Here is a 23,852-nt window from a genome sequence, read left to right as displayed (position 1 = left end):
TAGACAGAAAAGAAGTAGGGTGTTGTCTCCGTGCAACTAATTCTACACAACAAGAACTAGCATAAGATTGAAACGTGACTGCACGAAAACAACATGATATTCGTAGATGATAAGCAACAAAGCACAATAGATCTACTAAAAACCATGCTACAAACATCAGGATAACTAGCATTACTCGCCATCAAAAACTCTTTAGTACGAGTAATACCAAGGTAAAAGCAAGAACAACACTGCCCTGATCGCAAGGAGCGATCAGGGCAGCATGGCGCTTACTTGGATGAAACCCTAAGATTAGGGGTGGCGATGCGCCGATAGTTGTTGATTGCGAGACGTGATGACGTTCCCCCTTTCATGAATAACATAGGGTACATATTTATAGTCCGGAGACTTGGGAAACAATCTAATTCTATCTTGTCCCGATTGGACTCTATCTCTAATCTTGAACTAAATCTAAGTATACATGGCCCATGTGGCCCAAATGCTCAAGCAGGAGCCGATTTTACAAGTCTTCTTAACCTTCTGTTTTAAACCCAACTTGCTTTCGGCCCATAAATTAACCCTGATTTATGGCGATAATACATGCCCCCTGGTTTTGGCAATAATAATTCCAAAACCACTCCGTTGCTTCATCTTCCCGTTAATATTCATTAAACACACTGCAACCACCAAGGAAGATGCAACGTCTCTGCAACTGGCTCCTCGTAGTATGTAAAACTGCCGATCCGTCTTCCATCTTTTCACTATTTAATCTCACCCCGAATCGGCTCTTCTTCACAGCAAACTCATCCTTCCTCCCAAAGCCAAGTAGCGCAGAAAACCCCACTCCTCCGCCAGCCATGGCAATCTCTTCTTCCTATGGCTCCAACTCCTTTGGAGATTCCTCTTCTTCCTCTTCCTCACCCCTTTCCGCCTCTTCCATCAACCCTACCTCCGAAAGTCGAGAGCCGACACCGGAGTGGGACCCAACAGCAGCCTACGAGGCGCTGGCTCCTCTGCATTGGGATGCAGAGGAGTTCGACTTTGGGGTTACTTCCGAGGAAGACGAGCCCAAAACCGAAGGAGAGGAAGACCTCCAGTTCCTGTTCCAGGAGGAACTGGAGAACAACGAAGACGACGGTTTCTCTTGGGAGGGAGCCGATTCCTCCGAAGAGATCGACTCCTCCTCCAGCGACGACACGGTGGCAGGAGGAAACCCCCACCAATTCCTCAAAGCCCCCACGGAGGGAAGCGAAGAAGGAAGCAGCGGCGGCGGCGGACAAAGCAGCAGTAGTGCCGCCGCCGACAACAAAAGCGGCGGCGATGACGACGATAACGATGGTGGAGACACATCGGCGCGAAGCCCCAAGCGCCGTAGGCACTCAGATACCTACGATTGGTAGATGTAGGTAGCATCGTAAGGGTAGGATCACAAAGCCGAAGGATTAATTCCTTTGTAACAATCAACTTTCCCTTGTAAGAAACCTTTCTTTTAATGAAATCGATTTCCTTCAATTACTGTATACCCGTTTACTTTCCAAAAAGCCGATGGCAACGCATCAGGCTTCTATAAATATCCAAGAGCCGACAAAATTCAAACTAGAAGTAACCCGCATAAGAGTAGAGTATCACTTCCATTTTGAACCGAACTCGAAACAAACTCTCACATCCGAGCATAATTCGAAAACCCAACTCTGCAAATCCAAGCAAGAACTCACCAAGCATCCGGAATTCGAATCAGAACCCATAGCAATCAAACCCTAAACTAATAGATCTGAAACATGACGGATTCTGCAGCTCAGACGACAAATTCTCCAATCGATGATGTGGCAATTTGCGGCCTGAAGGTAATATTCAGCCCAATCCCTTTAACTTTCTTTAGCTTATTAAGCCTCTGAACAAATCAAACTATGACACCACATGTATATTTCTGAATTTCTGAACTTCAGGTATCAGACATTCTTCTGCCACATCCTTCCAACCCAAAATCTTTCTGTCTTGGCCCACAAGCTCACGAAAATCCCATAGATTTACTCTCTTGTGAAGCAAATAGGATTCCTTTCGTGAGTCAAAATATTGACTTGAACCTCTGGGCCGACTGCTTAAGAGCCTGGCCCAACCCTCCTGAGAGCTGGACCACATGGTACAGCAGAGTAGCAAAAGGTTACATGCCCTTGTGGCAGGAATTGAACATAGCCGATACACTTAGCTTATCATTATCTCCTCTTGACAAAGATGAAAATCTTCTGAAAATCATCGGCTATTTTTGGTCTGATGCTCTGAAATGTTTCCTCTTTGGCCACAGTCCCATGACCCTTACTCTGCTAGATGTCACCATGATCACTGGCCTAGACATTGGATCTCCTAATCTAGCTGCCCACAAAATGGCAGAAGTTCCCTTTAAACTTTCTTCTAAGGCAAACTGCATAAACTGGGGCACTTACATGAACAAGCATATGAAAACAAAAGGTCTAGTGACTGAAAAGGAACACACGGCCTTTTTAAATCTTTGGCTAGAGCACTTCATCTTTTGTGGCCCTTCTTTAGCTCCAACTAAGAATTATCTTCCCCTGGCCTATCACCTGGCCCATGGCAACCGCACCGGCCTAGGCAAACTTTTCCTTGGAGAAACATACAGATATCTCCATTTGATGACATCTAACCTACTTAACCAAAAGAAACTGAAAACTGGAGGCCCTTGGTGGTTTATTCAGTTGTGGGCACAACTGTACTTTCAGCACCAGATCCCAAACTTCCAAGGCCCGACCAAGAATTCCTTTCCTGATGAGAGTGGAAAACCAATTAGATGTACTAGCTATGACCAAGCTTTATTTAGTCTTCCTGGCAGTAAACTGAACCCGACAGATGCAGCAAAATGGTTCAGAGTCTTCTACAAAGGACTAGACAATCCACTCTATTTTTCATTCACCGAATCTGAATCCTTTGAGAACCCAACTGCCTTCAGACTAGATAGTTTTGCCGATGATGACAGCACTCGGCATCTATATTCCTTGATGATTCGACCTGGTTTCCTCCCCGTTGGCATGAGTACTTCCAATAGAATTATCAAACCAGGCTATGAAATCTATCAACCAGTTGTAGCAGCTCGGCAATTTAGCTTAGGACAAGTCCCTCCCCACTTCCATATTAACCTCTTGGTGGAGAGTAGAGCCGATCCGTCTGATGGTCTTACCAGCTCAAGATGCTACAACATGTTCGATGATCTCCACATTCCAATACCAGCCGATATGTCCTTCACTTACTCTTCAATCGGCTTTAACACTTGGTGGGGAATGTGGAAAACTCATGCTTTCAGAAAAGCTCTAGGCCCTCGACTGCAGCAAATTGACCCTGAATACGTAAACCCCGAAGAAGAGGTACTGGATCTATGCATTCATTCCTTCTAAGTCCTCTATTTTTCCTCTTAACTAATCCTGCCCATCCTGTTATAGCAACAATACGGTCCAGCACCTATGACCAGTAACGGGGAGCCATTCCACTTTCTTTCAACTGCACCTGATGTACTCTTCTTAGGGGGTCCGGGACCTCCCCGCGTCCGTCCAGACCTCCCACGCGCGTAGAGCCAGCATACCGCCGGGGCGGGGTCCGGGGGCGCCACGTGTCCCGCAGGCGCGGGCGCAAATCTTCCGCTGGAAGACTCGCCCACCCACCGCATTCAATGCGGGTGGTTGACACATGCTCTGCCGCCGCGGCACGCGGGGCAGCCTTTGTCAGGCCTCACTATAGACCGCATATTACCGAGGTACACAGTGTAGCCGCATGCGCCGCATCCGTGCAGAGCCCGTCTGCCGCATTAAATGGATATGACAGCACGACACCTTTTCATCATACCACCTACGCCGCGAGCTACACGGCCCGTTCAGCTACGCTGCAGGCAACGCCGCAAGCTACACCCTAGCGCTGTTTCGACAGGACGGGGCATGGATATGCTGGACGGAGGATTCCCATGGGCAGAGCAAGGAAATTCAGGAATAAGATCTTCTTCGCCTGCAACGCCATAATATATGAACAGTAAGTTATTTTATACTACATCGATTGGGCCCACCTGTCAGGGACCCAACGGCCATGTACGCGCCTCCCTTGAGATATAAAAGGGAGGCGCTCGCTGCACACTAGAGGACTCTTCAGACTCTCTCGAGACTAAGGGAACACAAGTAATATAACACACAGTGGACGTAGGGTATTACGCTCCGGCGACTCGAACCACTCTAAACCTGCTGCGTTCATCGCGTTCTTCCTCTGAGATTGAACTAGTCCTAGCTAACCCCCGAGTACTCACCCTCTAGGTTTAGGCGGGTGCAGTACGCCACCCAGCTGTGGGTTTGCACACCACGACATGTATCTTGCAAATTTTGTGAACCTTCTCATTGGATTCGAGATAGCTTGATGCTATTTCCTGCATTTCTCTCTGCCCATATCCATGGTTATCTGTGGATGCAGTAGCAAGAATTCCATAGCTGACTTCCTCTACCAGATCTTGATTGCCGTCCACCTCAGTGATACATGTCTGGACGCCATCAGGATCATATAGAGTCTCGTATCTGGTATTTACGTTATTGAGGTTGCAGAAGCAGTATGTTGTTTGGTCGCCCAGAAATCCAGCCGCTTGCTGCTTGCTGATCGCAGTGTTCAAAAATGACACGAAGCTGGATATGAGTAGATGTTGTTGGTCGAAAATGTCTTTCATTCACAATGAAACAGAATGGTCTCGCTCGATGCGTCATTTTATGATGTGTATTTTCATATTAAGAGTTCTTAAAAGAACTCAACTCAAAGCACAACCGTCAAAAGGATGCTACAATGTTAGAAATTCTCAACTTAACACGCCCCCTTACTTCCTTCGTGACCTCCCACTACTTCATCTACCGAAATGATTAGGCAGATCTCCTTTTTTCTAGCATTAAACCTGCTCATGATCCTTAGGCTATAGAGCATGGAGCAGACAGAGAGATGAAAGGACCACCTTCTCCTGCTTGCTTGATCGGAATCTATTTACATTTAGAATAGCCGAATAACTTCTCATCACTTAGTAGTCGAAACTCGGAGGGACAGAGAGAGTCCTCTCTCATACTTGCCAATTCCCTTGCTGATCAGCAAGGGAATTGGCAGGAACCAACCTTAGTTGCCCCTCGGTAGAGTGAGTCGACTTAGCGAACTGGCAGGACGCGGAGATCGATTGATCAATATGCATATCAAGAGTTGATGGTTGACCGCCGCCCCCCTTGTCCTGTCCTGGAGGCTCCCCGGCCGGGGAGGCAAAGGGGATTGCTATCGTCACCCTTTCTCCCGGTGTATGTGAAAGAGAAAAAGTGACAAACTTTTTTTCTTTTCGGTTGGTTGGTCCAAAGAACGAGAGTCAGCTTCCTTAAGTCTGTTCTTCCTCAGTAGCTCAGTGGTAGAGCGGTCGGCTGTTAACTGACTGGTCGTAGGTTCGAATCCTACTTGGGGAGATTTGATTCATTCTGAATTCGAATTGATAGTTATAGCTTTTCTGACTAGCGACCCCTATCCTTCTCCTTTTTCTTTTCTAAAGATGCAGTAGAATCGTCAAACAGGACATCAAAAGTGGGAAGTTGATTCCTCACTCTCGTATAGGTGAACTTGGTTCGTTCAATGAAAAGGGATAAGAAGGATCCACTGGGAATGAATGGGAAGACTGGGCTAGTATCTTCATTAGCCGGAAGGAATTTGTCTCCACTAGCGTAATTCGAAGAACGAACAAGAAAAGGCGTCACTGTTTAGGTAGGAGGATGGATGGATGTGGTCCAATGGCTAAAGCTCTGCCAGCTTCTTGTAGACTGGTAGTCTCCGAGAGGAACCTTAACCCCCCCCCCGGGGAGGCCGGGTGGGATGGTATACTTTTTTTCGCCACAAGTGGGAACTCAGTCCTTGGTAAGACACAAGGGGGGAAGGAAGATCTTCACTCATTCATTAAGTGCCTGCGGTGAGACGCGACCCACAACAAACGAAGGGGGTGGGGGGAGACCGAAGAAGGAACAATAGTCTTGAATGCTACGCTGGGATCAGCAGCTTCCAGTGAAGACAAAATGAGTCGGGCAGGAAGAGGAAGATCGTGCGGGGAAAACGGGGTTTGAACCCGCGACTTCTGGCGTGACAGACCAGCACTCTAACCAACTGAGCTATTTCCCCCTTTCGTAACTACTGTCGATTCAACAGTCACCTACCGGTTACCTTTGTAACTATACCAAAACCAAAGTAGCTGTACAACAGAATGCCCTTCGCCTTTAGTACTTTTTTTTCTTTTGACGACAGTAGAAAGAAATGGCTCTGCTCGCTTAGACTCGGGGCTCCGCGCTCTATCAGCTATCAGTTAGTTGGCGCTACGCGCGACTTCAGTTGACAAAAGCGAACAAGATAGCGCTAGCGCCCGCGGAGAACTTTCGTTTGTTCGCCTTCTAAAAGGCCTACTGACCTGCAGGTGAAAAGCCGGTTACAAAATAAATAATAAGACGTAGGTAGTGAAAAAGTACCAAAACAACTGAAGCCTACATCCCACTACGTCTGGGTTCCCCCTTCCTATGAACCTTGAGTCAGAGGTCTTACCTTGAGTCAATAGGTAGGGTCAACTATACCAAAGTGGAAGGGCCACTATCTAAGCTATTAGTGGGCTGGTTTGAACTATTGATTTACTGAATCGAGTGAAGCTGTGTTGCGTAACAAGACTATAGGTCGCCAAGGCCTAGAAGTACAAGTGGTCGCCCTAACGGTCACTCTCAAACTCACTACTTGAGTGACTTTCATCACTTAGCTTCTTTAATAGGGCTTGCCAAAGAACCCCCCCGGGGCCCCGGGAAGAGGAAGAAGGAAATAGAGCAAAGGTCTCCTCTTTCTGTCCGCTCTTCCCGGCATGTAGATATCCGATTGGGCTTATAGTTTAATTGGTTGAAACGTACCGCTCATAACGGTGATATTGTAGGTTCAAGCCCTACTAAGCCCATCTGACCTGCTTAATCAATGACTCCGGTAGTCACCTGAACCACTCTCTCGAATAGCCCACAGCCTCTCTTCTGGATGCGAAAGAAGATTCGATCAACATACAAGGTTTGCCTTCTTGTGAGAAGGATTTCTTATTTTCTGATGTTCTCAGTGCAAAAGGAGTCTTTGAGAAGGTTCAGTGAGTCTGAAGAGAGAGAAGATCAGTAGAGCAGTCCGGCAGCAGTTCGGGGGTCAGCTTTGGGATTTGCCTGATCGACCCCTACCATTGTATTAATATACAAAAATGAAGATTGACATTTGTATGTACAATTTACGGGTTCTTCCTCCCGAATTGAGACCCATTGTTTATAGGTCTGGGGATAAAGTAGTGACTTCGGATATTAATGAACTTTATAAGAGAGTTATCCGTCGGAACAACAACCTTGCCTATCTATTAAAAAGAAGTAAATTAGCACCAGCAGATTTAGTAATGTGCCAGGAAAAATTGGTACAAGAAGCTGTGGATACACTTCTTGATAGTGGGTCCCGCGGGCAACCGACAAGGGATGGTCACAATAAAGTATACAAATCACTTTCAGATGTAATTGAGGGTAAAGAGGGGAGGTTTCGCAAGACTCTGCTTGGGAAACGGGTCTATTACTCGGGGCGTTCTGTCATTGTTGTGGGTCCTTCGCTTTCATTACATCAATGTGGATTACCACTAGAGATAGCAATAAAGCTTTTTCAGCTATTTGTAATTCGCGATTTAATCACGAAACGTGCTACTTCTAATGTCAGGATCGCTAAAAGGAAAATTTGGGAAAAGGAACCCATTGTATGGGAAATACTTCAAGAAGTTATGCGGGGACATCCTGTACTGTTGAACAGAGCACCTACCCTGCATAGATTAGGCATACAGGCCTTCCAACCCACTTTAGTAGAGGGGCGTACTATTTGTTTGCATCCATTAGTGTGTAAGGGTTTCAATGCATACTTTGATGGGGATCAAATGGCTATTCATCTACCTTTATCCTTGGAAGCTCAGGCGGAAGCCCGTTTACTTATGTTTTCTCATATGAATCTCCTGTCTCCCGCTATTGGAGATCCCATTTGCGTGCCAACCCAAGACATGCTTATCGGACTTTATGTATTAACGATTGGAAACCGTCGAGGTATTTGTGCAAATACATATAATAGTTGCGGAAACTCTCCAAATAAAAAAGTAAAATACAATAATAACAATTATTATAAGTATACGAAAGATAAAGAACCCCATTTTTCTAGTTCCTATGATGCACTGGGAGCTTATAGACAGAAACGAATCGGTTTAAACAGTCCCTTGTGGCACTACAGCAGTTTTCTTAACAACCTTTAAAGAGATGATCTTTGGAATTGCAACTCTCTGCAGACTCCAACCAAAGCATGCATAGGTTGAAAGGTCACTCCTAGTCTTTGTATGATCCACAGCTTCATTGACAGCACAATAAGGATGCAAGATCTGTTCCTCGGCATCCTTCTTCCATAGGTGGAGAGGTAACTCTTGTATAGAGATATAGCCATGATGATCAGCAACATCATATCCAAATTCATCTGCTGGGTGCCATATCTTCAACCACAATATTGGTCCTAGAAAGTCACCTATGACCTTGTCATGTAGCTCTGCATAACCTCGGGCGGCTCCGCTCCAACCTTTTTTTTAAGGTGTATAATGTTTGGTTGTTATCCGTAGTGGCATTGTGTTAGTTTCATGTATTTGAAAATCAAAAGAAACAATACCAAAATATTTTAAGATTGGAAATCTAGAATCAAAGATCACACATTGAGATATCTGAATATTGAATCATGAAGACGGATGAAGCTAATGCAGAATCCTAGAGTGTACACATAGAAGCTGCTGGTATGCATGGAAACATACCACATAAGGTGATCACACAAACTGAGAATTGGATAAGGAGGATAACTGGATAATAGTTGATTGATACTGAGTTACTGACTCTGATAAATAGACAAGGTATTTATATACTCTTCCCATCACAATTCCATTCATTCAAATAGTATTGCCATTCACACTAGTGGTTTATTTGCAATCACCAGTACTAATAAGTAGCAAGAGATAACACCAAGATGCATGATTAAAACATACAAATATGCACAACTTAGCTGGATCACACAAGACACTATTACAACTTAATAAGGAGACACTATGTCACTTATATAAAGTACTTATACTGTATTATAAGCTAAGCAAGGCCATCATGATAACCAACTAATCCATCGCTACAGATACCTGCAATGAAACACAGAATCGATTCTACACCTCCTCTTCCTCATCGTCGGTGAGCTCCTCTTGGATCTCCGCATATCCCATGGTGCGATACTGGAACAGGACATAGGTGTCGAATTCTCTGTTCTCCTTGAACTCAGCGGCGATTTCTTCTTTGAGCTTCCGGTCGAACAACTCTTCTGGGATGCGTACCAGGGTCGAGCGAGGTATCTCCGTCGCCATGTAGCCCATCACCTCCTTGGTCCGCAGGAACTCCAGGAGCTCCTGGCTCAACCTCCACGTCACCACCTTCTTCCGCCTCTTCCCCTCAACCGACGGCAGGGCCACGCCGTCCTCCTTGGGTCCGGCGTCCACCACCGTATTCTTGGTGATGCCGACGCCGCACATGGCAGCGTGGCGCGCCATCTCCTCCCCTTTCGCCTCGGCGGATTTGGGCCTATCGAGGCTCTTCCTCTTCTTCGACCTCTTCTCCTTCTTCGATTCCTTCTCGGGCTTGTGGGGGTGCTTGGTGATGCCGACGCCCCACCTGACGCCGTCACCCGGCACCTGCTCCTCAAGCTCGTCCATCATCTTCATCAACTCGGAGAGAGATCGCGGGATCCCCTCCGATCTCACGCTACTCGACATCCCTCTCGAAACCCTAGATATGTTGCGGCGGCGGCGAGTGCGAGGACGGGAAGGGAACCCCAAATTTATGGAGACGCCGTCACCCGGCACCTGCTCCTCAAGCTCGTCGCGCAGCTTCATCCACTCTCGGACAGACAACGGCATCCCCTCCGATCTCACGCCACTCGACATCCCTCTCGAAACCCTAGATATGTTGCGGCGGCGGCGAGTGCGAGGATGGGAGCGGATCCCCTAATTCACGCTGCACCAACCCGAACCTGTGGTGGCGGCCAGCTAGGGTTTGCCCTGGAGGAGAGGCGCCGGACCTGGCTTTGTTGGAGGCGGGGTGTGGGCCGGGTGGCCAGCGGGCCAGGCTTCCAGGCGCACGGGACGCGAGTTGAGGCCGCCGCCGAGCAACTCCTTCCTGATGCCGAGCTGCCTCCTCGGCGTTGCGCCACGCCCACCGCCCGCCGCTCTCCGCCTGCTCCTCCGCCGCCGGATGGGGCCTCCTCCGAGTCCGAGCCCACCCGCGCTTTCCAGCTCCGCCTCAATCGCTCACCGGCGACTTCGATCGAGTGGCTCATCGTCGACGAGGTGGAGGCAGAGGCGCCTGCGCCGGTCCACCACAAGCAGCTTCTCGCCGCCACCTCCCACCTCGACATGCTCAACGACGCCGCGTGTACCGCCACGCCATCGAAGTCACAGTCACGGACCCCACCTCCCGCGTCCTCGACATCGGGTGAGCCTGCCTCCGTCTACTGCTTTCGGCCCCCAAGGAAGCTCCCCAAGTATGGATCCAGATTCCAGAGCTGGGACTGGGTTGCTGGATGGCTGCGCGAGCTTTGCAGCTGTTGGAGGTGAAGGCAGCAGGGGAAGCGTGTCGGCAACTCGGCATGCGAGGCCTACCTTCCAATGGGAAAACTAACACAGAGGGTGCTCAGAGCCAATGCCATGGAAAACAAGGTCAAAGTCTTTCACAAGCGTTCAGATGAGCTCAGAGTTGGGGTACGGTTGAGCTTGATTCTCGAGCTGATATACTGGTAATCACCTCTCTCTCTCTCTCTCTCTCTCTCTCTCTCTCTCTCTCTCTCTCTTTCTCAGCTCAACTGTCATGCCATTTTCCCTGCTCTGATAGTAGCAAAACACAATTAAGGCTGAATTGGTGTGCTCCTAGAGTCGTCCTAGGCTGCCATCTGAAATAGAACATTTGTCTCACAATTTCCACATCTTAAGCTGACTTCTACAATGCTTTGGAACCGTCCATTTCCTTCCTTGGTCGCCACAGGAATAAAAGATGGAAATAGATGCAGAATCAACATACTGGCGCCTCATATGGGACCTTCAGGTCTTGTATATCTTGAGGCTTCAATAAGCAAAGAAATAAATGAGCATAGAACTATAGATGTCTGACTAGTGACTATAGATGCCTGGGATATTGAAGACATTGCTTTGGTACTGAACATCCAGATAAAATGGTAGGAAGCACTGTGATATTGGTAGTTGGCATGGCATGAAAATTAGAAAAATGCAGATCTACAGGGAGATCAAACCAGAGAATACAAAATTTGTTGCAGCATACATAGGTTTAATTGGCAAGGAATACCTTAGGCTAATGAATAATGCCAAGGATTGTTGAGTGAACACAAGACCAACAGTTGGCTGGAGTGTTGAATGCATACAAGTGAGTATGCCCAGAATCATACTGTCACTTGGTAAATTCTCACTGTCCCATTCATGTGTTAAAGATTATTGCTGCAGTTCAACCATCACTCATCTCGACAAAGCAAAACAGATGCAATTTACAAGTGGAAAGAAAGAGACAAGCAAAGGACCTTCGGTGCTGCAGTTCACAAGTGAACGCCTGCTCCCCCCTCCCGGATGATATATAGCATACGCTGCCCTCGGCCCTCAGCATGTTATGCTTTGCTCAAACCATCCATCCAATCACGTACTCCATCTCGATTGTGGAAGTGCCTGTGTATACAAGTAAAAAGAGAGATGGAGCAGAATGCAACATATATATAGTTGACAGCAGTGCACTGAAAATCAAAGCTCCATTTTGACTGTTGTTTCCTTCTATTGTTATTATGCATTGGTAAAACGTAGAGCGGATCGATGACTTGGCCTGTTTGGAGGAGGTAAAGGTGAGTGCTAAAATTTAAATCTTGGCTAAACTTTAGTCCACCCTATTAGCACTCTTGTAATGTTTCACTAAAGTAGAGCTGATCGACGTCCTAATTAATTTTTAGAGAAAAGGTCTCCCCGCTTTATTTCAAGGAAATAAAGCATAGCAGCAACAGCTGATCAGTTCAATCAGTTTGGCGTATTCGATGCGCGCCCGCTAGAGATTGGAGATGCAACAGATTCGAGGTTATATAAGCTTGGGATTACATCCGAAGGCGGAAACAAAATAGCATAGGACAGAGAGTATGTTTCCCCAATAGCTTCAGCGATCACCAGTTGAGCATTGGTGGAGGACACTGTCCCAGGAGACACTTCCAAACTTGACCTGTTCCCCGGCGACATCCATGAAAGTGAGCTCCCCTAAATTGGACCAGGGAGGCCGACCGGTTGCGCCATCTTGTGCTGCAGACATTGGAGGGCATGATCCAGAGTGTCCAAGTCTCCATCCGCAAACAAAATGCGCCAACTCTTCAACATGTTGAACAGTTTTGTCAGCAGCACCTTTTCCTCCATCCACAGTTTTCCTTGAAAGCACATTTCATTCCGAAGTTTCCATAAGCACCACATTAATGCGGCTGAGAAACTGTTCATAACCTTATTTTTCTTATTACTAACCCACCAACGGGCAACAGACTCATAATCAGCGCCGGGGTTGATATGAAAAATATCAGATAGGTGAGCCCAAAGGACTTTGGCAACACAACAATTAAAGAAAAGGTGACAAATCGTTTCCTGTTCAGAGCAGAATAAGCATGATTTATCTTCAATATTTTTTCTTTTGGCAAGATTCATTCTAGTCAGAATTTTGTTATTAGATAGCAGCCACAGGAAGATGTGAACACGGGGAGGCACACAAATCCCCCAGATACTAGGTGTATAAACAGGTTGAATCCCTCGAAAACTAATAGTTTTATAAACTGTTTGGACTGAGAAACTACTACTGCCATCAAAAGCCCAGATAATTGAGTCACAATCATCGACAAAAGGAGATAGACTCAGCAATGGAAAGTAAGTCCATCCATTGCTGCATTGGTCTAGTAGAGACCCCTCTCCTAAAGGAGTTTTTCAGATTTTCACCATCTCATAGATCTGCAATACTCATATTTGTTTGATCCGCTATTACATAAAGTTCCCAAAACTGGATAGCTAAACTGCAGGTCCCAAACTAATGGTCTTCCCAAAACCTAATCGAGTTGCCATCCCCAACTTTCCATTTTGCTCCTAATTGAGCAGCTTTACTTGCCTAGAGGACACCTCTCCAAAAAGGGGAGGTACCAATTTCCGGGCAACAAAAGATATTAAACTTTTTAGTGTCATATTTATAGTATATAATCTTTTTCCAAATCACATTGTTGCTGAGCTGATATCTATTTATCCAAGAGGCCAGTAAGCACATATTCAGGCAGCTAAGGTCTGTAATCCCCCAGCCTCCATACTCTCTTCTTTGGGCTAAACTTTGGAAATTAGAGAGGTGGTATTTGTGCTTACCCTCCTGATCATTCCACAGGAAATTAGCCATATGAGAATTAATATTCTCAATGGCCCATTTAAGAAACTTAATCACCGATAGAAGATAGATAGGTATACTAGCAAGACATGATTTTAATAAAGTGAGCTTGCCAGCAATAGAAAGTAGTTTCCCTTTCCAGCCAGTAATCCTTTTAATCAACTTGTCAACTACAGGTTGTATGTCTTCCCTCTTAAGATTGGCAAAAATGAAGAGGAACACCCAAGTACTTAATAGGGAAACAACCTATGTTGCAGCAGAAGAGTCTAGCTAAGGCAGAATTCTCATCTTCTGTCAAATTCATGGTAAGCAAGTCACTCTTATTATAGTTAATTTTCATACTAGATAAGTTCTCAAAGCAGGCTAGAGACCACTTAAAATGACAAGCTTGTGTCAGATCATTTTGTAAGAAAAGGATTGCATCATCTGCATATTGCAGGCTAACAATACCCCCATCACACATGCTTGGAAGCAAACCTCTAATAATGCCATGGTTTGCAGCTCTAATGAGCATTTTGGTGAAGACATCAACTACAAGGTTAAAAAGGAGGGGAGACAAAGGATCTCCTTGTCTCAAGCCTTTACCAACAGAAAAATAAGGTCCATTTTCATCATTTAACCTAACACAAACCGAGCCACCTTGTGTTAATTTAACAATCTAAGAGATCCAATTATCGCTAAATCCTCTCATTTTAAGGACCTCTATGAGGAAGTCCCAATTGACTCTATCATAAACTTTTTCATAGTCCAGTTTTAGGATAATACCTGGTTCTTTTTTCCTAGCAAGTTCATAATTAATTTCATGAGCTACTACAACACTTTCTAAAGTAAACCTCCCTTTGATGAAGGCAGTTTGGTTTGGAGAGATAAGTCTATCAATAATTCTAGTCAGTCTATTATACAGAGCTTTACTGAAGATTTTAAAACTACAGTTAATCAGAGCTATAGGTCTAAACTTCTTCATATCAGTAGCATTATTCTCTTTCGGAATAAGGGTCAGCATCACATAGTTGAGTCTAGCGATATCTAGCTCATTATTCTCAAAAGCTCTCACTAAGGCCATAAAGTCTACCTTAATTAGGCTCTAGAACTTTTGATAGAAAATGAAGGGGAAGCCATCTGGCCCCGGAGCTCCTTCCTATTAGCTCATTTTCCTCCACAGTCACCTTTTCTGCATCCTCCCAGAAGGATGCTTTAAGGTGAAGATCCAGCTTGTCTTCATGACTAGAGATTTTTATAAAAGTTTGTGGCTATCTCTATCATAGCTTTATTTTGAGTAACTTCACCCTCAGGGCTTTGAAGGGCACCAATTTTCAATTTTCGTTTTCTTTGGTTAGCCAAAGCCTGGAAATAAGAGGTATTTTTATCTCCCTCTTTGATATTCCTATCCCTAGATCTCTGTTTACCTTTGATCTCCTCAACCTGCAAGATATATTCTAGCTCATTCTTTACTTCCTCTCTCAAGATCTTCTAGAGTGTTTTCTTCAGAGAAAACATCTAGGAGATTAAACTCTTCAAGGAGAGCTTGTTTTTTCTTTTTTCATATCAGCATTAATATTTAGGGACCAGCCTTTAAGTTTCTTCCTAAGGGCTCTAAGTTTAAATTGCCAAATATCAATGGCATTTGTGTGATGGCAGGGAGAAAGCCACACATCTTGGACTATATCACAGAAATCCTCATGTTCCAGCCACTATTTCTCAAAGCGGAAAAGGTAGGGTTTCCTCTCTTCGCTAATGCCAAAGTTAACAACCAAAGGAACATGATCACTACCTAGTCTAGAGACTCCTTTCACATGAACTGAGGGATAACAAGCTTCCAAATCTATAGAAGCAAAAACTCTATCCAAGACAACCGGTTGTTCTTGGTTGTTTGTCCATGTAAAAGATCTATTTGGATTTTTTTTAGTTCAATCAAGCCCCAGTGGTTAATCCACTCATTAAAAAGAGTCAGACCAATGGTACTTAAAATTACCATTATTTTTCTCAGCAACATTTCTAATCATATTAAAATCTCCCCCAAGTAAGGTGGGGCCATCCCACTCACCCATCACGGTGTGAAGTTCCTCAAGGAACTCTTGTTTATGTTCATCATAAGCAGATCCATAGACAGTAACTAACCTCCAGGTAAACTTATCGCTGATATTAGAAATAAGAGCAGAAATGCAAAACTGAAAGGTATCCCATCTAAGAGTATCAAATTTAAGAGTATTCAAACCCAACAGAACACACCTGCAGTACCAATAGCATGTAAAAAAATTCCAAACAAACTGTCCATTTAAACTGCCGAAAATAGAAGGATGGAAGGAATCTTTTTTTGTTTCATGGATGCCAATAAAGCTGACGTCTTAATTTATTTGATAGCGAGTGTCGTGGTGTGCAAACCCACAGCCGGGTGGCGTAGTGCACCCGCCTAAACCCAGAGGGTAAGTACTCGGGGGTTAGCTAGGGTTAGTTCAATCTCAGTGGAAGAACACGATGAACACAGCAGGTTAGAGTGGTTCGGGCCGCCGGAGCGTAATACCCTACGTCCACTATGTGTTGTATTGCTTGCGCTCTCAAGAGGATGAGAGTCTTGGCGTGTCTAGTGCTGAGTCTAGAGTGAGTCTGAGAATCTGTGTCTGAGGTGTGCAGCGAGCGCCTCCCTTTTATATCTCAAGGGAGGCACGTACATGGCCGTTGGGCCCCCGACAGGTAGGCCCAATCGATGTAGTATAAAATAACATATTGTTCATACATCATGGCATTGCAGGCGAAGGAGATCTCATTCCTGGATTTCCTTGCTCTGCCCGCGGGAATCCTCCGTCCAGTATATACATGCCCTGTCTTGTTGAAACGGCGCCGGGGTGTAGCTTGCGGCGTTGCCTGCAGCGTAGCTGAACGGGCCGAGTAGCTTGCGGCGTAGGCGGTATGATGGAAAAGTGTCGTGCCATCGTATCCATTTAATGCGGCAGACGGGCTCTGTGCGGATGCGGCGCATGCGGCTGCACTGTGTACCTCGGTAATATGCGGTCTACAGTGAGGTCTGACAAAGACTGCCCCGCGTGCCGCGGCGGCAGAGCACGCCTCAACCACCCGCATTGAATGCGGTGAGTGGGCGAGTCTTCCAGCAAAAGACTCGCGCCCGCGCCTGCGGGACACGTGGCGCCCCCAGACCCCGCCCCGGCGGTATGCTGGTTCTACGCGCGTGGGAGGTCCGGATGGGCGCGAGGAGGTCCCGGACCCCGACCCCTATGGGGGGTCCGAGCCCTCGGCTGTTGGCTCGGTGCTTCCCCTCCTCAGGGACACGTGGCGTCACCGGACCCGTCCCAGAGCGGGGAGCGGGTCCGGGGCCGTTGGCCCGGTGAGGTAAGAGCCTGACCCGTGGGGTCCGACTGCTCCGCCCCTTATGGCGTAGTTACAGATGACTACTTGAGTCCTGCCTTGCTGCAGTAGGAGTGGGTATCCCTACTACAGGGTACCGACAGCGAGAGTTCAAAAAGGTGATGGAATTGATAGCGAGAGTCCGAAGGTGCGTACAGAAAGAAATGCTGTCACTGCTTGCAGATTCTAGTTCACTAAAAACCACCGGTACGTGTGCAGAGACGTCAGTGTCAGCAGTATACGTATAGCTGCACATGTAGTGTACGTCTTTTTATCAACGGCTGGTTGCAAGCCGCATGCAGTTCCTTAATCTGTGGTTTCGTTTCATGGCTGGTTCGTTCTCTGACAATTTCTTGACATGACAAAATAAACGATCCACGGCACTAGCTAGCTAGAGGAGCAACGCCGGCCATCAGTCAGGTACCGCGCGCGGCGCCATGGCGCTCGCCCCCAGCGCCGGCCAGGCCTTGCTCGGCGCTCATCTTGACCTCTGGCACAACACCTTGGCTTACGTCAAGTCCATGGCGCTCAACTCCGCCCTGGACCTCCGCATCGCCGACGCCATCCAGCACCACGGCGGCGCCGCGACGCTCGACCAGATAGCCACCAAGGCTGCGGTCCACCCGTCCAAGGTCCCCTGCTTGCGCCGCCTCATGCGTGTGCTCGCAGCCACGGGCGTGTTCGGCACCCAGCAAGCTGATCCACCCGGTGGCCGCAGCGGCGGCGAGCCGCTCCTCCTGTACACGCTCACGCCGGCGTCCGGCCTCCTCGTCGGCTCGCGGCAGAACCTCGCCCCCATCACCGCCCTGATGCTCCATCCGGCCGTCGTCTCGTCCTTCTTCGAGCTCGGCGGGTGGCTCCGGCGCGAGCTGCCGGATCCGTGCGCCTTCAAGCTGAGGAACGGCCACGCCTTTTGGGAGCTGTGCGACCGCGACCCGGCCTTCAACAAGCTCGTCAACGACGGGATGGGCTCCGACAGCGAGTTCCTCATGGGCATCGCCGTCGAGGAGTGCGGGGAGGTGTTCCGGGGGGTAAGCTCCTTGGTCGATGTCGCCGGGGGACTTGGTGCGGCGGCCTTTGCCATCGCCAAGGCGTTCCCGCACGTGAAATGCAGTGTGCTGGATCTTGCGCACGTCGTCGCCGAGGCTCCCAGCGACACTGGCGTGCAGTATGTCGCCGGCGACATGTTTGAGAGCATCCCGCCGGCGACCGCAATATTGCTCAAGGTACGTCGTTAATCTTGAAACTAACGGTAAAAGTGAATGATTAGTATAGTAGTATAGTTAATGTTAATAAAAAGGTGACGTAAACAGTTAAACTAGACATGAGCATTTTGCGGCCCAAAAGCCTTCTCGGGCCAATCCAACACACCCAAATTCTTTTGGGCCTAAAACTAGTGTCCAGTCTCGCCTAAAAATTCCTTATAGGGCCTTTAAAATCAGGTCTAATTTGGGCATTTGGCTAGGGTGCCGGACATTTTTTCATTATAAAGGTAATTATTTTTAGAATGTGTCTCCGTGTCAATCGACTGATATTTTGATATCTATCAATCGATGATATCAATAGTCCGTCCATCACCCAATCACCCAAGGGCTCAGCTGCTACCTGACTATTACTGGGCCCGCAGATTATAATAGCGCATTTGTTTATAGGCACGTCTATATGGGGTGCGCCATTGGTTTGTAGACCTGTTAGCATTCTGGGCCTATTTTATGTCTGTTTTGTGGGCCTGTTAAAAAGTGTTGTTGCTGCGGTTACCGGCCCAGGGCTTGTTCTTTTCTTTTGGACAACTAGAATAGAAACCAAAATCACAACAAAAACAATAAATCAAAATTTTACATGTGCAATTTTTGACCTATAATAAAATTACATATACTATTTATCCCCGCTGTATAACTAGGATCTCTATTGAAGGTAACAGGCCCTAATTGTAAAACTGAGCAACATGCCCAACACACATACAGCTACTAGTTTTTTTTTCTTGGAGCATTTTCCATATACAGCAATTGTAAACATGAAATTTACTACACATGCAAAATGTTACATACAAAAGTATAATATACTCGTAGCATAAAATGGAATGCTAAAAAGTTACATCTCCAAAAGATCACATATTGTATCCAACCAAACATATATCCAACATCCCAATTGGCCAAACTTCCAAGCCAAAGCAGATAGCCATCACCACCACAAGTGGAAGAAAAAGTAGAAAAATCGATGAAAATACCTCTTTCTTGAAAGCTGAAAAAAATACTAACTGTAACTTGAAATTTTTACAAACTACAAAAACTTATGGAGTGAAAATTCTCTGGTCAAAACAAAAAAGAGTTGAATTTATGTATATTTGAACAGAGCACCTAGTAGCAAAAGTATATGCACACCTGCTAATCCAAATCCACCAAAGACATCAAGTTAGAAAATAGGTGTTGTTTGTGATTCAATCATTTCGAATGCCATACGTACAATCATAAAAACTGACAGATACTTGAGTTTTGAAAAATCCAAGAGATATGTACAGTACAAGGATAAGTAATAAGTTCAGACACTTCCTCATTAGATCAAATTTGATATACTAAAAAACCTCCACCAAATGTAAATCTAGGAACAACATTTTGTTTTTTTTATAAAATATAAACATAGGTAAAAAGTAAATATAAAAATCTACATAGGGACTATTCAAGTTAACAATTTTCTCTACCTGTAAATTTAGTATAATGACCATGCAAGTTTTTCATAGCACAAAAAAGTAACAGCTGATTGCTACCAAACAGAAAAGGAGATGATAAAAGAGAAAGTGACTTAGCTAGTATAATCCTTCGACACTCTTGGCCCCATTGGTCCTACAAATTGGCTCCTCATCTAGCGGTCACAATTGAAGGGACAACAACATATGTCACATTTGAAGTAGGATCAGTTCATGAGCCTAAACCCAACGACAGTGTCCATCTGACATACACTGCAGCTACACTACAAGTTGCAGTGCAATTATATCACAACTAAATGACTAATTCACAGCATACAAAAAATCACATACATTTTTCAAATTTACATTAACCCATCAAAAAAAACTTAAAACTGATATGTTAGCAAAAGTAGAGTTACAGTTTTTATGATGGATGTAAAACAATGGTATCATATGACTTAACACTTGTCCGACTTGATTAAATTAAAACAATTACACTATAAATAATGATGGAAATGTTGTAACTGAAACATATAAAATTCCTTCAATAATATATTACTATAAATTATCTAAGGTACAAAACTCTTTAAAAGTTAATATGCAATCTCATACCTATATATTGCATAGTAAAACTTATGTTTTTTTTAAAAAACTTGTAATATGTGCAGAGGAACATTATAGTAGTTGAAAATTTGTTAATTGCATAAAAAGTACACTTAGATATGTGTGTATAACTTTTCTTGCTAAAAAAATAACTACAAGAATAACACAATGCACCGTATTAAATTAATACAACTTTGACAAAAGCAGTTCTAGGACCAAATATAGAAAGATTACCATGTTAAATGGCACTGGTAGAAAAAGCATGTTAGAAAAAATGGATTTATCTGAAATAAATGTAAACATTTTAGGTGATGAATGTTACTTTAAATTCTAGTCGAGGATACCAAAATAAAATTCAGATATTCCCATTCCAGGGTGCACTAACAATTTATACATCCCCATAATCACTTAAATCACCAATGAAATAATGTGGATCAGTTGGGGAGCTTAATTTTGAAATTGGTTAAGAAATTAAAGAAACACTAATTATAGATCTTATAAAGTTGGCAGCAAAAAATGATGTCGGGGACAGAACTGCTAAAAAGCTACAGTGGTGAATAGTGAAATGGGTGAATATTTCAACCTGCATTTGTTAACACCCACCAATGAGACAAATTTACCAGTGAATAGTAAGCTCCCATGCTACCTCATTCGTTATGTCTACAGGAATGGCTTATTTATCCTTCAGGAACTGCTGAAAAGGAAGCCTTCACAAGCAAAAATAACAGGTAGAGAGTTTGCATCTTACAGAAACTATCAGGAATCACGAGGGTACCAACTGCTGCAGAAGCAGCAAGAATATTTAAAAAACTGCCATTGCCCATTGCCTTGCATCAGTTAGATGAAAAGCCACAGTCCCAAAAAAAAAATTTGGACAGCACAAAGCAGGGTGCTAGCAATTACAATTGCATGCACATGCATGACTGGCATAAAAAGAAATTCAAAGCTGCATGCTACGAGAGAAATTCAAAGTCAGAGACAAAAAAAATGAGCTAACAATTACATCCACACACAAACGTCATTAACTTCTTAAAAAAACACACAAGCGTGATTAGGCAAGACATTTCTTCTCGGAACTGCAAGCTAGAAGAGGAAGTGTATGTTTCTACAAAGTACAAACACATAGAGTTCACAGTTAAAATAATAGACACAAGCATGATTACTGCATACTATATAATAAGAGGGAGTTTCATCCAAAATTAGACACACAGAGTTAACAGTTATAAATCACACATGTGTTTTTTCCTTTGTGCTTCATCTGAAGTATTTTTTTTAATTCAACAAACAAGATTTGAGTCAGCAAGATTCTTCCATCCCCCGTTCCCCCAAAATCAAGCAAATCACATCTCCTACATAGGAACGCGTAGGCTAGACAGCAACACCCCTGAAATGTATACAGATAAGCCATTCCATCACCTATCACTGTCCCTGGATCTGCAAGGCCGCATCACCATGAAGAAGAAAAGTGAAGATCCCACACCTGAGCAGTAGCACATGGCTCAGGAGAGAGAGGAAGAAATCAACAAGAAAAAGAAAGGAGGAGATCCAGAACATGGGGGAAACGAGGAAAGAAATGGAAGTCACTCAACTTCAGTTTGCTGCAGAGGGATCGCACCGCCCCTCGAAGGCCTTGCGTCGTTGCGGCACAAGCTGCGCAGCGCTGGCTCCTCCGTCTCTCTTGCTCACGCTAGTACACCCAAAGGGAGGAAATGGGCCACGAATGGATCGGATGTGGCCATGTGGGGACGAAGGGCCCAAGGAAGTGGAAGGGACACAGGGGTGCAGCAGGATCCGGTAAATGGGCCCTCGTGAACTCACGAGAGCGGACCCGGCTTTATGGATTACGTGCAAATCGATCTCTATCATCTGTTGCCGATCCGACGCTCCTGTGCGTCGATTGACAAAAAAGCTAAATCTCAATCAGTTGATAAGGAGCAAAACGGTTATTTTTATTATTTCGGTCAGTCCTATTTTTATTATTTCAGTTGGAACAGTGTTGGGTCGGGCTTAGCTACTAGGCTTGGACCGGGTCTATTTTGCTCGGGTATGTAATAAACGCACACATGTTTGGGTAATTAGGAATCATCTTTGTACCAACTTTACTTGTGCATCATCTTACTAAAAAAGATATTTTCCATTTTCCCTCCCAGTGGGTCCTTCATGACTGGGGCGATGAAGAATGCATCAAGATATTGAAGAATTGCAGGGAAGCTATTCCTCCAAGGGATGATGGAGGAAAGGTGATAATCATAGATATCGTGGTTGGCGCGGGGCAATCGTTAGATATGAAGCACAAGGAGATGCATGTCGTATTTGATCTGTTTATGATGTTCGCCAACGGCATCGAGCGAGATGAGCAAGAGTGGAAGAAGATCTTCCTCGAAGCAGGATTCAGCAGCTACAAGATAACACCGGTGCTGGGCGTCCGATCGATCATCGAGGTCTACCCATGACGCCCCCATGAACAAGAACCTTAATTTTCTACAAACAGTGAAATGCGCAGTGTGGATTTGTAGTCCTATATGTATGAGTTTCATGGTGCTCGCCCCAAGCGCTGACAATCTAGCATGGCTTTGCTTTTTTTTGGGAACTTTTTTTTTGGGAACTAGCATGGCTTTGCTTGGTGCTGCTCATCTTGAGCTATGGCAGCACAACATGCATGTTGTCAAGTTCATGACGTTCATGTCTTCCCTAGACATCCACATCACCACCGCCATCCAACACCACGGCAGTGGCGCCACCCTCAACCAGAAGCCACCAAGACTATATGCCTACAGGGACTGACAATATTTAGTGCATCCTCACTTTTTTCAATATCTGGCTCACCCAACATATGATCTAGCCCATGTCTATTTCATTAAAATTTGTATTTTTTGTGCAGATTTCAAATTAGGCCCTACAAAAAATTGAAAATTTTAATTTTTTTCAAATGTCGTAATACCAATCCTTGTGACAGCAATTTACTTGTAGACGGTGTGGAAGTGGAATTATGGATCAGCCTAGCGTTTATCGCCTCCAAAGCTTGATCCCACTGCATGCTTAAAAGGATAGAGAACAAGTGAAGACAACAACAGCTCAAAGTTAATAGCTAGTATCTCCTTCCCTTCATCCCTCCACCAGTTTTAAGTTTTAACGAGACTACGAGAGACAAGAGAAATGCACGCAGGAACTCAGACAACAACGGCTCAACGCTAGCGTTTAATTTGTAGCCTCCAAAGCGTTGACCCCTCTGTATACTTAAAGCGAGAGAGAAATGTAGGGACACAGACATCAACAGCTCAAAGAGAACTAGTATTTCCTTCCCTTCATCCTTCCATCAGTTTTAGCGAGAGACAGAAGAAGTGCAGGAACGACTCAGACAACAACGGCTCGACACCAGCTTCAAATAAAGGTGACATGTACATTTTAGGAGACGGATTTATGTGTAGAACACTTCACGAACAGAAAATTGAAGGATATATGAAGAAGCTTTGCAAAATAGTAGCATAATCTGCACAATTAGAAAATACAAAAGTTATTGAGAAATAGTTTTTATTTGGTGGTATATATTATTCACCTAAATCTTTTCCTACAAGTATAGGGATAATCTATTTATCACGCACAGTAACTAGAACACTCAAGAAAAATTGTACATCACAAGTATTTTTTTAAATAATATTCATATCAAAATAAGTATATATAAATATTTAGCT

At 45.0% G+C, this 23,852-nt stretch overlaps 1 protein-coding gene and 3 non-coding genes across 4 annotated transcripts; 3 read left to right on the top strand and 1 right to left on the bottom strand.

The window, feature by feature from the left end:
- The first annotated feature begins 5,375 nt into the window (after positions 1–5,375).
- TRNAN-GUU lies at positions 5,376–5,447 on the top strand. The gene has a single exon. It is a non-coding gene; the product is annotated as a tRNA-Asn (tRNA).
- Positions 5,448–6,073: 626 nt separating this feature from the next.
- On the bottom strand, positions 6,074–6,147 carry TRNAD-GUC. Its single transcript has one exon. It is a non-coding gene; the product is annotated as a tRNA-Asp (tRNA).
- Positions 6,148–6,881: 734 nt separating this feature from the next.
- On the top strand, positions 6,882–6,955 carry TRNAM-CAU. The gene has a single exon. It is a non-coding gene; the product is annotated as a tRNA-Met (tRNA).
- Positions 6,956–17,187: 10,232 nt separating this feature from the next.
- LOC120705793 (O-methyltransferase ZRP4-like) lies at positions 17,188–22,814 on the top strand. The gene is made up of 2 exons (XM_039990307.1): positions 17,188–18,100; positions 22,311–22,814. The coding sequence occupies exons 1-2, from the start codon at positions 17,312–17,314 to the stop codon at positions 22,611–22,613; spliced, it is 1,092 nt and encodes a 363-aa protein (XP_039846241.1). The 5' UTR covers positions 17,188–17,311; the 3' UTR covers positions 22,614–22,814.
- The last annotated feature ends 1,038 nt before the right edge of the window (positions 22,815–23,852 follow it).

The sequence above is a fragment of the Panicum virgatum genome, chromosome 5K, assembly GCF_016808335.1.
Source record: "Panicum virgatum strain AP13 chromosome 5K, P.virgatum_v5, whole genome shotgun sequence".
Lineage (NCBI taxonomy): Eukaryota > Viridiplantae > Streptophyta > Magnoliopsida > Poales > Poaceae > Panicum > Panicum virgatum.
This window is presented reverse-complemented; position numbering and strand designations above follow the sequence as displayed.

Bases quoted from the DNA above. Each gene is read 5' to 3' on its own strand.
- LOC120705793 (XM_039990307.1), top strand. From the start codon at position 17,312: ATGGCGCTCGCCCCCAGCGCCGGCCAGGCCTTGCTCGGCGCTCATCTT. The intron at 18,101-22,310 runs GTACGTCGTTAA...TTTCCCTCCCAG, and splicing joins CGACCGCAATATTGCTCAAG to TGGGTCCTTCATGACTGGGG.